This window comes from Microcebus murinus, chromosome 8 (assembly GCF_040939455.1).
Source record: "Microcebus murinus isolate Inina chromosome 8, M.murinus_Inina_mat1.0, whole genome shotgun sequence".
Classification (NCBI taxonomy): domain Eukaryota; kingdom Metazoa; phylum Chordata; class Mammalia; order Primates; family Cheirogaleidae; genus Microcebus; species Microcebus murinus.
In genome coordinates this window covers 80649273-80664304 of record NC_134111.1, presented here as the reverse complement: position 1 = coordinate 80664304, position 15032 = coordinate 80649273, and the positions used below count along the sequence as shown (strand labels likewise).

The window sequence follows — 15032 nt, the reverse complement described above, 5'->3', positions numbered from 1 at the left end:
CAAGAAAGACTTGAAACAAATTAAAAGATTCTTCCAGGTACCATAGTAATGGAGAAGAACCTATTGGTAAGGCAGTCTTAACAAAACTTAATTTTAATTACAGCAAGTATATACTGAGTACTGAATGCATGCACACCCTTGTTTTACTAGAAGAGTAAAAACATGTTGAGAATAGCATGATTCCTACCCTCAAGGAGGAGCTCAGTCTTGATGAGAAAACAATATTAAATATTACAGATATAGGTATAAAATATATACAAATCTACATGAAATAGACACTTAATAACACATTGCAATATATGGCATTTCACAATTTATAAAGCATTTTAGCCAATATTTATTTCACTTTATCCTCACAGCTTAGTCACAGGACAATATATTTTCCTCATGTTAGAAAGATCTCAGAGATTGAATAACTTGACAGAAAGTGCAAAGCTAAAAGAAGAGATGACCAAAATTGGAACCCAGGGCTTCACTGCTTAAAGCTATTTATGTACCTGTTTTTTCCCATAAGAGGAAGAGTAGCTAATCTGAGCAAATAGTAAAAGCTAAGGGATATGTTATAATAACTTGAAAGATAACAGGACCTGTCATTGTTTTTCAGAAATGATTTGTAAGGTAGGGTAGGACTTCTAGATGGAGCTTAAAGACCCAATTCTAAGCACTAGATTAGAGGACAGCAGGAGAATCCTTTTGCCTTACTCCATAGCTATCTATATTCTCTAATCAAGAGTTCTGTTTTGGAAATTACTGCACTTCCATTTTTAATAAGGTAAATTATGACTCCATTTGGCTCGTTGCCTCTATTCTCTATTGGTTAAAACCCAGATAGGAGAAGGGTTGAGTTATTAGTATCTCGAACCATCAAATGCATAAAAGCAAAGAACACCCTAACCCACAAAGAAATCTGTTACTCTTACATCTTCAAATACGTGTCCTTATTAAAAATAAATTTTAAAATAATGTAAAAACTTCTTTTTTAAGATTGTAATACCTGGTAGCAATGTGTCCATTTCGGATTAGCCAGTTAACTAACTCCTTCCCAACGATGCAGTTAGGATGCGTTCTCAGCCAGTAGCGGTGATCCTGAAACTCCATTCCACTGCTATGATGGCAGATTTTTTTCCACAGATCCTTTAACTGAACACTGTCCTACAATCACATGAAGAGTAAATAAGTACTACTGAGAAGAATGCTACGTACCTTTTCAGATGCTTTCCTGTGATTTTTAGATCCACGAAAGGAAATTCAATTTGGATTTCTTTATAAGATAGTATTATTTCTTTTACTATTAACTACTTCGGTACAGCGCTCACAGCCGCGAAACCTTGCCCACAGCCGGCACTTATAGTCCACAAGACAGTTTGTGCTATGCATTGACAACGAATCCGTTTTGCTCTTGTGTGATGAGGAAAGCTTTAAAGCACTGAAAGCTTGTTTTACTTTACAGGCAGCTTTACTAGGTAACATATACATATATGTTTTCATTACATTATTTTTAAATGTTCACAATTTTATTTTGATAAATGAAAAATTAGAAAAGTCATATCATGGCTGTCGGCTAAAGTTGCTGCGCACATTCACCTGTGGCTATCAACTATAGTCGACGCTCGTACCAAAGTGGTTAAGAACTGTCCTGTTGATCCTATTTCTACCTTTTTCCCCCCAGAGACAGAGTCTCACTATGTTGCCCAGTAGCTATACACAAGCTCAATTATAGTGCACTACAGCCTGACACTCCTGGCCTCAATCAATCCTCTCACTTCAGCCTCCCAAGTAACTGGAACTACACTGCATGCCACAGGACCTACCTCTTATTTCTACCTTATAAACTGTAAGCTTGAGGACAAATGCCGTATCTTCCATTTCCTTGAGTCACTCTTAGGTGAGTAACTAAAAACATAGTATTTTACAAATAGATGAATTCAATAAGCAACTGATTATTATCTCATATAAACAGATAGTATTAAATGTCTGAAAAGTTTTCCATGTGTATAAGAAACATGTTTCCAAGTTCGAACAGCAATCTGGAACCTAACTAAGAATTAAGCTCTCTTATAGGCAACTGAATGGTGATCTTACCAGATGAAAGGTGTAAAGAAAATATCATTGCAATGGGTACAGAATAGTTGACCTATTTCTCAGGTAATCCCAGTAAAAACTTAAGCAAATGACTTCTCTGTTTATTAATAATAGATATGCTATTTCATTTATGTATTTCTTTTAAAAAATAATCAGGGAGACAAACATTTTCTATGCTCAAAACTAGAAATAGGTTAAAGATACTGGACCAGTACCAGAAGAATTTTGCGTTCATCCTCAGTGGTCTCTGTCCTAACATACGTTCGGTTAGCCTGTGGACTGACAGATGTCTCATATGAAGGTACCATAGGAGAACCAGATCGATCCAGTGATAGGTTAGTAATGCTGGCTGATCTAGAAATAAAAACAAAAAGTGAAATCATAGGTGTAAATTCTTCATCAATAAGTAAAGTTACAGAGAAAATTCATTTCTTTTTTTTTTTCTTTTTTTTGGACAGAGTCTCACTCTGTTGCCGGGGCTAGAATGCTGTGGCATCAACCTAGCTCACAGCAATCTCAAATTCCTGGGCTCAAGCAATCCTTCTGCCTCAGCCTCCCAAGTAGCTGGGACTACAGGCATGTGCCACCCCATGCTCGGCTAATTTTTTCTATATATTTTTAGTTGGCCCATTAATTTCTTTCTATTTATAGTAGAGACAGGGTCTTGCTCTTGCTCAGGCTGGTTTCGAACTCCTGACCTTGAGCGATCCATCTGCCTCAGCCTCTTAGAGTACTATATCAATAGCATTGAGCAAGTTTTTATCATTAAAAAAAATTTAGCTAGAAATTTAATTAACTTCTACCTAGAAAAAATGAAACTCACATTAGCTTCCAAATAAAAGATAAACACCAGGAGCATCTATGATTTGTTAGGCACTAAATAACTCATTCATTAGTGCAATATATGTATCCTCCCTCATTTAATCTTCACAGCATCCTATGGAGTAGGTATTACTAGCTCTACAGATCAAGAAAAGCAAGAATCAAATATTGGGAATTTGTCTAAAGTAACTCAGCTAATAAATGTCTGGGTTGCCATTTAAATCTAGGTCTTAACTGAAAACAATGATTTCCCTAATAGAAAGATAAAGATATATTTTAAATAATTTAAGAAATTAGCCTGTAGTCCTGGCTGCTTAGGAGGCTGAGATAAAGGATCGCTTGAGCCCAGGAATTCAAGACCAACATGGGCAACATAGTGAGATAGTATCTCAAAAAATAGGAAAGGAAAAGAAATTATTCACAGCAAAGAGCAAAGTTTAGCAAAGAGTCAGTTAATGGGAAATCACTAATATCAAAGAAATAGTCTATAAGCAATTTTTTTAAATAATCAGTTATTCATCTCTCAGCATATTCCTTCAGTGAAAGAAGTGGCATGATGTATTATTCAATTAATTTAAATCTCTTTTCCAATGGGTACATTACCCATGCATTCTGCTTCTCTAACCTTCTACCCATCTGTGCACATATTCTAACATACCGACAATAGAAATAAAAGAAAATTAGTCAAATGTTGCTGTCACCTCACTGGCCTCTCCTTCTCAGTCTCTTTTTCTGGTTCCTCTTGATCTCTGCAGTCTCAATCCTTGGTCCTTATTTCTTCTTCTTTTTTCTTTTTTCTTTTTTTTTTTTTGAGACAGAGTCTCACTCTCTTCCCTAGGCTAGAATGCCGCTCTCTTGCCTAGGCTAGAATGCCGCAGCATCAGCCTAGCTCACAGCAACCTCAAACTCCTGGTCTCAAGCGATCCTCCTGCCTCAGCCTCTCCAGTAGCTGGGACTACCTACAGGCACGTGCCACCATGCCCAGCTAATTTTTTCTACTTTTAGTAGAGACAGGGTCTCGCTCTTGCTCAGGCTGGTCTCCAATTCCTGAGCTCAAGCAATCCTCCCACCTCGGCCCCCCAGAGTGCTAGGATTACAGGCGTGAGCCACCGCACCCAGCCTATTTCTTCTCTTGTAACACACATTTTCTTGATAATCTCCATTTAGGTTCATAGCTTTAAATACCATCCACAGAAGAACAATACCCCAGTCTATATCTCCAGCCTATACCCCTCTCCTAAATTCTTGACTCATATATCCAACTATCTATTTGATGTGGATGTCTATAGAAGAGATCTCAAATTCAACATGTCTAAAACCAAACTGCTCCTCCCAGTCTTTTCCCATCTCAATAAATAGCATTTCCATCCTTCTAACAACTGAGGCTAAATCCTGAGTCCTGTTTGATGTCTCTCTGTCTGGTTACATCCAATTTATTAGTAAATGCTATTAGCTCTACAATCTAAATATATCTGGAATCTGACCATTTCTCATCCACCTCCCCCACTCTGATCTAAATCAATCCTCATGCCTGGATTATAGCACCAGCTTTCTAAGTGGTCTCCCTGCTTTTGCTCTTACGTCCTACTCAACAGAGCAGCCAGAGTGCTTCTTTCCAAACATAATTCAGATCATATCATTCCTCCAACTCCTCACACAAAACTCTCCATGAAGGTAAAGCTTTTTTAGAGTAGAATGTCAACTAATTACTGTAGAAGAAATAATCGAATTAGAAAATCACCATTTTGCAAATATTATAGTAACATTTGACTTGAGCAAAAATCATAATTGGATACTAAAACTATTGGGTCAAACATTGGTAAGAAAAAGGATATTTATGCAGTCTGAAAGTATCTCCCCCACATATTACTTATTAACTACAAAAGGGAAAATGGTAACTTTACAACAGAAAAACCCAGGACACAACTTTAACAACAGATCAAGTCAGCATCACCAGTGGAATAAACCTCTATCACATCCTTTCTGGAATGATAGATTGGGAAGGATATATCACTCATGTAGTATTGAGAGGAAATACCTCAAAACTCATTCTGTGAGGCCAGCATTACCCTACTACCTAAACCAAAGATGTGACAAGAAAAGAAAATTATAGACCAATGTCTCTCACGAACACAGACACAAAATCCTCAACAAAACAGTAAAATCTCCAATCCAACACCGTATAAAAAAAGTTATACACCACAACCAAGTGGGATTTATCCCAGTTAAGCAAAGCTGATTCAACATTCGAAAATTAACATAACCCACCACATCAACAGGTTAAATAAAATCACATGATCATATATTAATAGATATAGAAAAAGCATTTAACAAAATCCAGCACCTCTTCATTACAAAAATGCTCAGTAATCTAGGAATAGAAGAAACTTCTCCAACTTGACAAAGAAGATCTATAAAAAAAACATACAGTTAACATCATATTTAATGAAGAAACTACCGGCTTTCCCACTAAGATCCAGAACAAGGCAAGGATGTCCCCTCTCATCACTCCTTTTCAACATCATACTTAAAGTAGCTAATACAATAAAACATGAAAAGGAAATAAAAGGTATACAGATTAGGAAGGGAAAAATAAAACCTTGTTTACAAATGACACAATTATCTATATAGAAAATCAAAAAAACTGTCCAAAAGAACTCCTAGTATAAGTGACTATAGCACGGTGGCAGGACACACAAGATTAATATATAAAGGTCAATCACATGAGATAACACCACACAACTATTAGAGTGGCCAAAATCCAAAACTAACAATACCAAAGGCCAGCAAGGATGTAGAGCAATAGGAATTTTCATTCATTGCTGGTGGGAACACAAAATGCTATAGCCACTCTGGAGATAGTTTAGCAGTATCTTATAATATTAAACATACCCGTATCATACAATCTAGCAATCATGCTCCTTGGTATTTACCCAAATGAATTTGAAACTATGTCCACACAAAAACCTACCCAAAAATGTTTACAGCAGCCTTACTCACAATTGCTAAAACTTGGAAGCAACCAAGCTGCTTCAGTAAGTAAATAAACTATGTTATATCCAGACAAGGGATATTATTCCGCACTAAAAAGAAATTAGCTCCAATCTGAAAAGTCTACATATTTTATGATTGCAACTATATGACATTCTGAAAAACACAAAACTATGGAGACAGTAAAAAAATCAGCAATTACCATGAGTTTGGGAGAGAAAGGGATGAATAAAAGGAGCATAGCATAGCAGATTTTTAGGGCAGAGAAACTATTCTGTATAATACTATAATGGTGTTTACATGTCATTATACATTTGCCCAAACCCATAGAACATACAATACCAAAAGTGAACCCTAAAGTTAACTATGGACTTTGGATGATAATGCTGTGTTAATGTAGGTTCACTTGATTGCAATAAATTTAACACTCTGGTGCATTTGTGGGGACAGAGGCTATATTGAAACTTTCTGTTCAAGTTCACAGTCAACCTAAAACTGCTAAAAAAAAAATAAAGTTTATTAACTAAAAAATTGTAAAAATTAATGATGTCTGCAACTTTCAAAATGGTTCAAAAAATGTATATTATTAATACATAAAAAGTGACAGTAAAGCAAAATGAAAATTAGCAAATCTTAATGAAGAATATATATATATTTTTTTCTTACAACTTTTTGCAAGTTTGAAAGTTTTTCAAAACAATTCAAAATTAACTACAAGGCCAGGCACAGTGGCTCACGCCTGTAATCCTAACACTCCGGGAGGCTGAGGCAGGTGGATCGCTCAAGGTCAGGAGTTCAAAACCAGCCTGAGCAAGAGCGAGACCCCGTCTCTACTATAAATAGAAAGAAATTAATTGGCCAACTAATATATATAGAAAAAATGAGCCAGGCATTGTGGCGCATTCCTGTAGTCCCAGCTACTCAGGAGGCTGAGGCAGCAGGATTGCTTGAGCCCAGGAGTTTGAGGTTGCTGGGAGCTAGGCTGACCCACGCACTCACTCTAGCCTGGGCAACAGAATAAGACTCTGTCTCAAAAAAAAAAAAAAAAAAAAAAACAAAACAAAAAAAACCAAAAAAACATTTAACTACAAAAAAGCAAAACTCTCCAATAGCTTCCCATCTCACTCAGAGTAAATGAAAAGTCCTCAAAATTAATTTTAAGGCCGGGCGCTGTGGCTCACGCCTGTAATCCTAGCTCTTGGGAGGCCGAGGCGGGCGGATTGCTCAAGGTCAGGAGTTCAAAACCAGCCTGAGCAAGAGCGAGACCCCGTCTCTACTATAAATAGAAAGAAATTAATTGGCCAACTAATATATATATAAAAAAAAAAAATTAGCCGGGCATGGTGGCGCATGCCTGTAGTCCCAGCTACCCGGGAGGCTGAGGCAGAAGGATCACTCAAGCCCAGGAGTTTGAGGTTGCTGTGAGCTAGGCTGACGCCACGGCACTCACTCTAGCCTGGGCAACAAAGGGAGACTCTGTCTCAAAAAAAAAAAAAAAAAAAAAAAAAATTAATTTTAAGACTGTTCTACTCCAGCCACACAAAATTCCTTGTTATTCCTTGCCAGGTATGTTCTCTCTCAGGAATTTGCTATGCTATTTTGGTTTTCTTGGTACACTAATCCACAAAATGTCCACATAGCTCATTCCTTCACATTGTTCAGGTCTTATTAAACTAGAAGACAGAGGATGTTGTAGGTTTCAAGCTCTCAAACCAATGGGGAATATTCAAAAAAACACTGATAATAGCGAAAGCTGACTAGCAAAAAGGAAAGGATAGTTTAATTCAGCTTTTAGAGCTAAAAAAAATATGACAATTAATCTCACCCTTTTTAAACTCTAATTGTTCTACTCATTACTATGAAAAGGAATAAAAATCAGACACAAAATACAGTGTTTTCATTTGGCAGTTTACCTATTTCGAGCAGGAGATTTCCCAGCATCCTCTTGAACAGATACAAGTCTTGTTGAAAGAGTAGTATTTGAGGAATCTGGATGAATCAAGCTATAAAGAAAATGGGAAAATACTGGGATCATTCAAGACAGTAAGAGGCAATTTCAATGAGGTACTTTAATATTAAAAAACATATTAAATATTTTTCCCTGTAATAATGAGATTCTGAGTCATTTTTGTTCTTCCTTTCACTATGGTGGAAACAACACATGGTTTCTATCTTCAGAATAACAAATGCCAAAGGAATGATAAAGAAAATTCTTAAGTATAGGGAATGCCAATCAAATAATAAAACTGGTTCAATGGGTGACTTACAAAACTCCTTTTCACGTCATAAATACAAGATGGAAGTGATTTTGGAGGGAAATCTGAGTTCAAATATTTTATTCTCAGTCCCCATAACCCACTGCAATAGCACCACAGAGTCTGACAAAGCTAGATCCAAGTGCAGGTTCTATCTCTTACTAGCTGTGTGACCTTGGGTTCATTACTTAATCTCTCTGAACCTCAGCATCCATATCTGTCAAAAGGAGAAAACTGTGCCTACTACAGAGATATGATGATTAAAAGAGAATGAACATTAAACAATTAGCACAGAACCTAAATTTTAACTATTATTCTACCTTTGACATCTACCCTACCATCTCTCAGGAAGTTTTCATACCTGGTTTGTTTTGTTAAATCACACTTGCCAATTCTGGGCTCCCACAATCGGACCAAGCACAACCAAAAAAAATTACTAACTACAGTAAGCAAGAACTGAAGAATCCCTATACTTTGTATTGTTTTATTAAATATAGAATCAATTTTTTAAATTTACAAAATATACGTAAAATATAAAGAATCACAATGCCATAAACACCAAAAGTACCCCTAAAGCAATTTAAGAAAAAGAACACTACCAATGACTGTGAAGTGCCCTACCCAATACCATTCATTTCCTTCCTAACCCTCCACAAATCCAGTTACAAATTTTACATGTATCATTGTCTTCCTTTTCTTTTAGTTTCACCATGTTTGTATCCCTAGACAGTGCATTAGTTTTACAATTTTTTAAATTTTATATAAATTAAACCTTACTGGATATATGATTAGATGATTTTCTTTTCTGCTCCATATTATGTCCCTGAGATTCACACATGTTGAATGTAGCTGTAATTAATTAATTTTTACTTCTGTTTAGATTGATTATATGCTAATTCTTTACTCCCTTAATGGGTGACTGAGAAAATAACTTATTAGAGAGATGTTAGTTAAAAATCTAAGCTCTTTGACATAGCCAGATTTAGTATTATGCTTAAGAAAATAATTTAGCTAAAGAAAAAAATCAGAAACAGATGAACCTAAGATTCTGATTCAAACAACTCCAGGTAACTTCCAAAAAAGCATTAGTAGCACCCTCTACTACAAGGCAGGGCAGCATATTTAGACATACAGAAAAACATGAAATGTTCCTTCAGAAGGAAAAAAATCTAATTTTTTTTGAAATATTACAAATACAAATGTTATAAGCATTCTCCTTCCCAAAGAAGGCTACATTAGGAATTATAAGTCTCAATGACTTCTGTTGCCAACTCACAAATATAACAAGATTATATACACACACACACACACACACACACACACACACACACACATATGCCATGCCCTGTTCCTGCTACCTGGGGTAGAATAGTGAAAAGAAAGGTATAAAGTCTTTTCTCATAGAGCTTACATTCTAATTAGTCAATATTATCACTATCCATAAACATCTATAATCCTTCTGGAAGCAAGTCAAGGAAAAAGGAGAAAATAATGAATTTTCAGGAAACAACTCAAAGAAGGTAAATGTTAACCAATAGCACTCAGAGGTCAGAAGACTATCAGTATTTCTCAGATTTAAATAAAATTACATTTAAGTAACAATACCTTTGCCAGGCCAAATCATCCTCTAAAAATATGTTACGGCTGGCTTTTCTACTCCCTACAGGTGTTCGTGGCTCACTCGGATCAAGTATAGACACAGAGGAAGCAGAATCTGAAAGAGCATTCAAGTCTTCCCCAATGGAATTACTGTCTGTGGAATGAGCGTAACTTAAGGCTATTTTTCTACAATATGTGCAAGCTCGGAGGTCGCCTAGAAGAAAAAAAAAAGAAAGAAAGTTAAGTAAAAGATACCAGTAATAGATTACTTAACAAAACACTTTAAATCCTTGGGTTAATAGTTAACCTATTGATAATAAAAGGGAAATGAATGTCTATAAGATTACCAAAAAAGACATTTTAAAGGAGAGAAATAATTTTGTTAGCTCGGTTATATATTTTAAGAACCATCACTACAGTAAATTCATGCAGGTGTCTAAATTACCTCAAATATTTCTAACAAATTAAGAAAATATGACTCGATAATACTAGAAGATTCTGTGTAAGAGAGCATATTTTTCAAGGTTGCAAAAGTGAAATAAGGTATCTATCACCAAAAGGAGTTTCAAGGAAAAACATTTTTTAATAGAATAAACAAACCAACACAAATGGAAACAATATATTTTCCATAGGCAAAATTTTTGTGAGGCCCTGAAGAGTGGCCTCCACAAGGGGGGCACAATTTTAAGAACAAGCTAATAGAAATTGGCCTTATATACAATATAATATATGGAAGTAAAAACTATAAAAAAAATTCCTATGGTGAAAATTAGGATAGAAATGAAATATTTTGAGGAGGGCAAAGTTATTTAATACTTCTAAATATGTTCTGTTAGGATGAGCCCTGCCCAAATATAAGTTTTCATTTATACCTTGTTTTTCTGTAACGTTTTGAGTGATTCTATAACATTTCAGTGTACTAAAAAAGGAAGTACAATAATTAAACCATACTAATAGCATGTTATTTAACAATTTTCCCTAAATTTTTCCCACTAATATTATAAAACTGAAGTTATACAAAAGACTTCTAAAAGTTAACTATATTGTGGGTTTTTTTACCATAATTACTAACAAGTATAATAAATGGCCTTTAAGTTTTTTCATTTTAAGACTATTTTTTTTTTAGACAGAGTCTCACTCTGTTGCCCAGGCTACAGTGCCATGGTGTTAGCCTAGTTCACAGCAACCTCAAACCCCCAGGCTCAAATGATCCTTCTGCCTCAGCCTCCCAAGTAGCTGGGACTACAGGCACGCACCACCATGCCCAGCTAACTTTTTCTATATATTTTTAGTTGTCCAGCTAATTTCTTTCTATTTTTAGTAGAGACACGGTCTTGCTCTTGCTCAGGCTGGTCTCAAACTCCTGACCTCGAGCAATCCTCCCACCTCAGCCTCCCAGAGTGCTAGGATTACAGGTGTCAGCCACTGCGCCCGGCCATTTTAAGACTATTACATAGTAGTCAATTTTATTAAATTATACAAGTAAAATCAAAATAAAGTGTCACTTGTTACCTTACTAATTTCCAACACCACAATTTAACAAATGAAATGCATTCAAATCTAAAGAAAAATATAACCACTTCAATCAGCACCCCTCCACCAAAAAAGAAAAAAAGAAAAAAAAGAAAGAAAAGTAAACTCCAGTCTAGGATAAATGAAAGTGTTAGAATGTCCTATCACCAGCCAACCAAAGTAGAATTCTGCTGAGGAAGTGAAATTACTCCCTGCAGAAAGACCTTCAATAAACCCCAACAAAGCCTGGTTTGTTTCTTAGACTATAAAGAAAATCTCCCTTAACGAGTCAGTTATTAGAAGAAAAATTATCAAATTAATAAACAGAGCCAAACATAACCGGAAAAGTTTTCATTTCATTAAGATCCTTCATTAGCAAGGTCCTATTAAGTGCATGCCTATATAATGTGATGTGAATACAAAGGTTGATATGACACAGCCCTGGCATCAAAGAACTTGTAGTCCACTGGAGGCAACAGACACATAAAAATTTAAAAAGCTGCATGACAGATACATATATTAGTATTACCAACAATAATAATAGTCATCAATCCCTTTCTATGTGCCAGACATTTTTCTAGATATTTTACATTTATTTATTCAGGGTCACAATGTACAGTGGTGCCCAGCATATACTAGCCCATTTGGGATGCTTAATCTTATGTGTCAACCTGACTAAACTAGTTGTTTGGTCTAGCTTAGATGCTATTGTGAAAGTATTTGGGGGGAATGTGATTAACATTGCACAGTCAGTTGACTTTAAGTAAAACAGATTACTCACCCATAATGTGGGTGAATCTCATCCAATCATTTGAATGTCTTAAGATCAAAGACTATAGTTTCCATAAGAAAAAGAAATTCTATCTCAAAACTGTAAGATAGAAATCCTACAGGAGTTTCCAGCCTGCTGTCCTATCCTGAGAATTTCAGACTCGCCAGCCCCCACAATCACTTGTACCAATTCCTTAAAATAAACCTCTCTCTATATATAAATATGTGCCTGTGTTTGTACAGGGTGGTACCCTATTGGTTCTATTTCTCTGGAGAACTCTAAAACAGATTTTGGTACCAAGAATGATTCTAGAGCAAAAGAATCTTAAAGATGAGTTTTCTGAGTTGATTCTTGGTTTTCAGTAATCGGTTTTTCTAATATGATTAGATTTAAAGGCACTAAAGAGTCTATTTCTGGCCGGCACAGTGGCTCACGCCTATAATCCTAGCACTCTGGGACGCCGAGGCGGGAAGATTGCTCAAAGTCAGGAGTTCGAAACCAGCCTGAACAAGACTGAAACCCCGTCTCTACTAAAAATAGAAAGAAATTAATTGGCCAACTAAAAATATACAGAAAAAATTAGCAGGGAATGGTGGTGTGTGTCTGTAGTCCCAGCTACTCGGGAGGCTGAGGCAGAAGGATCACTTGAGCCCAGAAGTTTGAGGTTGCTGTAAGCTAGGCTGAAGCCACGGCACTCTAGCCAGGGAAAACAGAGTGAGACTATCTCAAAAAAAAAAAGACTCTATTTCCAATAGTAAAGGGAACACTGACAGTCCACGGTGAGATGTGACAATAATGGCACACAAAATGTCACCTATGGAGATTCCTGAATTAGGAAACCTAAATGCAATGAGGATATGTGGATACCAGGGTGGCAGGGCCCAGGTAACAGCACTTAATTGCCAAAGACAAGGTGGGCACAGTCATAACAGACATCAGAGCCAAAGAAGTAATCAGAATAGCCTGATTCAGAGACCTATGGCATTAGCTAGTTAATCATGCTGTCCCTAGAAGTGAAGTAGATGGGCAGTCAACTAAATTCTTACTTGACTTGTATAAGAGGAAGAATTCTACAGCAAGTAACAGAAGTCTAACTTGAATCATTAAAATCAGAGACATGATCCCCCTCAAATCAATTCCCCAACTTGAGCCCTTTACAGACCCAGAACTCCTTGAATAAAAGTAGACTGGGTCCTCTTAAGAAAGAACCCCACTGCACTGCCAGAAATTTATACTGTTAATCTTTCTACCAGCCTTCCCCAAAGGGATTTATAGCCTTTTACTGAGGTTACTATACATTTAGAAGAAGGAAATGGTCAAACTTTTAAGGGATTATTAGACATTGACTCTAAACACACTAAGTCCAGGAGATCCAAAACATCACTGTGGTCCACCAGTCAGAGTAGAGGCTTATGGAGGTCTGGTGGTCAGTGGAATTTTAGATCAGGTCCACTGCACAGTGGATTTAGTGGGTCTCCAAACCTATTCTGTGGTTATTTCCACAGTTCTGGAATATATATTTGGAATAGACAACTGGCAGAATCCCTACATTGGTTCCCTGACCTGTGTGATGATAGATCTGGCCTCCAGAACTGCAAAGAAATAAATCTCTGTTGTTCTAAGCCACTTAGTCTATAGTACTTTGTTATGGCAGCCCTAGGAAACAAATACACCGTTCATATTAACAAGACAAGTTGTATCCTAAGAGTAATGGGAGTTCTAAAAGGGTATTACATAGGGAAATAACCTGACATGATCAAATTAGATTTTACAAAGATTACTAACTAGAGTATGAAAAATGAATTAAAGATAGGAAACAAAGTTTTTTAAAAACTAGAGTCATAATCTGGGTGAAAGATAATGGAATTCTGAACTCTGAGGTACGTTAGGTGAAAAAAAAAGAAAGTGATAAAGACCAAGAGAAAGATCTGCACAATAACAAAAATAATATGAAAGATGTTAAAAGTGTATAACTCTGGATTGGATAACTTCTGCCCACCTTTCACTCCCAAATCACTGTATAAATACACACACCAACCACTCTGGGAGGCCGAGGTGGGAGGATCGCTCAAGGTCAGCAATTCTAGACTAGTCTGAATAAAAGTGAAACCCCGTCTTTACTAAAAATAGAAAGAAATTATCTGGACAACTAAAAATACATAGAAAAAATTAGTCAGGCATAGTGGCATATGCCAGCAGTCTCAGCTACTCGGGAGGCTGAGGCAGTAGGATGGCTTGAGCCCAGGAGTTTGAAGTTGCTGTGAGCTAGGCTGACACCATAGCACTCCAGTTGGAGCAACAGAGTGAGACTGTGTCTCCAGAAAAAAAAAAAAAAATACACAAACCATTGTTCAGTTTTTTTCTATCTCAACAAATAACTTTTCTGTGTTGCCAAAATTTGACTATGTTCCTTATGGAAGAACTTAAGCAAGATACAATTTGCCAAAGCACAGTGTCTCATACAAGGCAAGGAAGCTTTGTACTTTGTAAAATGAAAACTCTCATAGTGATAAAATTAGTAATCTACTCTATGCTAATAATCTTATCTAATAAGTTTTAGTGCTCCTATAGTTTCTTGCTAGCATCTACCATACACTTTTACTCTAGTTATTTATGAAAATTCCCAGCTATTTTATTAAGCAACTATAAAGTTCTTAAAAGCAAAGCTGTATCTCCCTCACCTTTGTGCCCCTGTATCTTACACATAATGCCCAAAACACAAATTGGCTTAATACTGGTCCTATATTATGACTATTTATAATTATGACCTTTAAAAATTGTAAAACTGTCAATAAAATACACTTACCTGTATAACCCATAAATTTTCCAGGGATTTCTTGATTACAGCAACGACTGCAGAAAATCTGCCCACATAGTCGGCAATGATGTCTGCGCCTAAAGGTTGTAAATTTCTCACTACAGTCATAGCACTCTTTACATTGGCTATCTGGCATCCAGTATTGTTTAAGGTCACTATCCTGAAACAATAAAAATGAATG

General features: G+C 36.2%; 1 protein-coding gene across 9 annotated transcripts in view; it reads right to left on the bottom strand.

Annotated features, from left to right (window-relative positions):
* The window catches only part of PIKFYVE (phosphoinositide kinase, FYVE-type zinc finger containing), an 83507-nt gene that overhangs the window by 56531 nt on the left and 11944 nt on the right, over nt 1–15032 (bottom strand). For all 9 annotated transcript variants that reach the window (XM_012752097.3, XM_012752101.3, XM_012752099.3 and 6 more), the window contains 5 exons: nt 14840–15011; nt 9756–9963; nt 7809–7898; nt 2298–2436; nt 995–1152 (listed from right to left, as the gene is read on the bottom strand). In XM_012752097.3, the coding sequence (XP_012607551.2) occupies nt 995–1152; nt 2298–2436; nt 7809–7898; nt 9756–9963; nt 14840–15011 (767 nt within the window). The remainder of the gene's footprint in view (nt 1–994; nt 1153–2297; nt 2437–7808; nt 7899–9755; nt 9964–14839; nt 15012–15032) is intronic.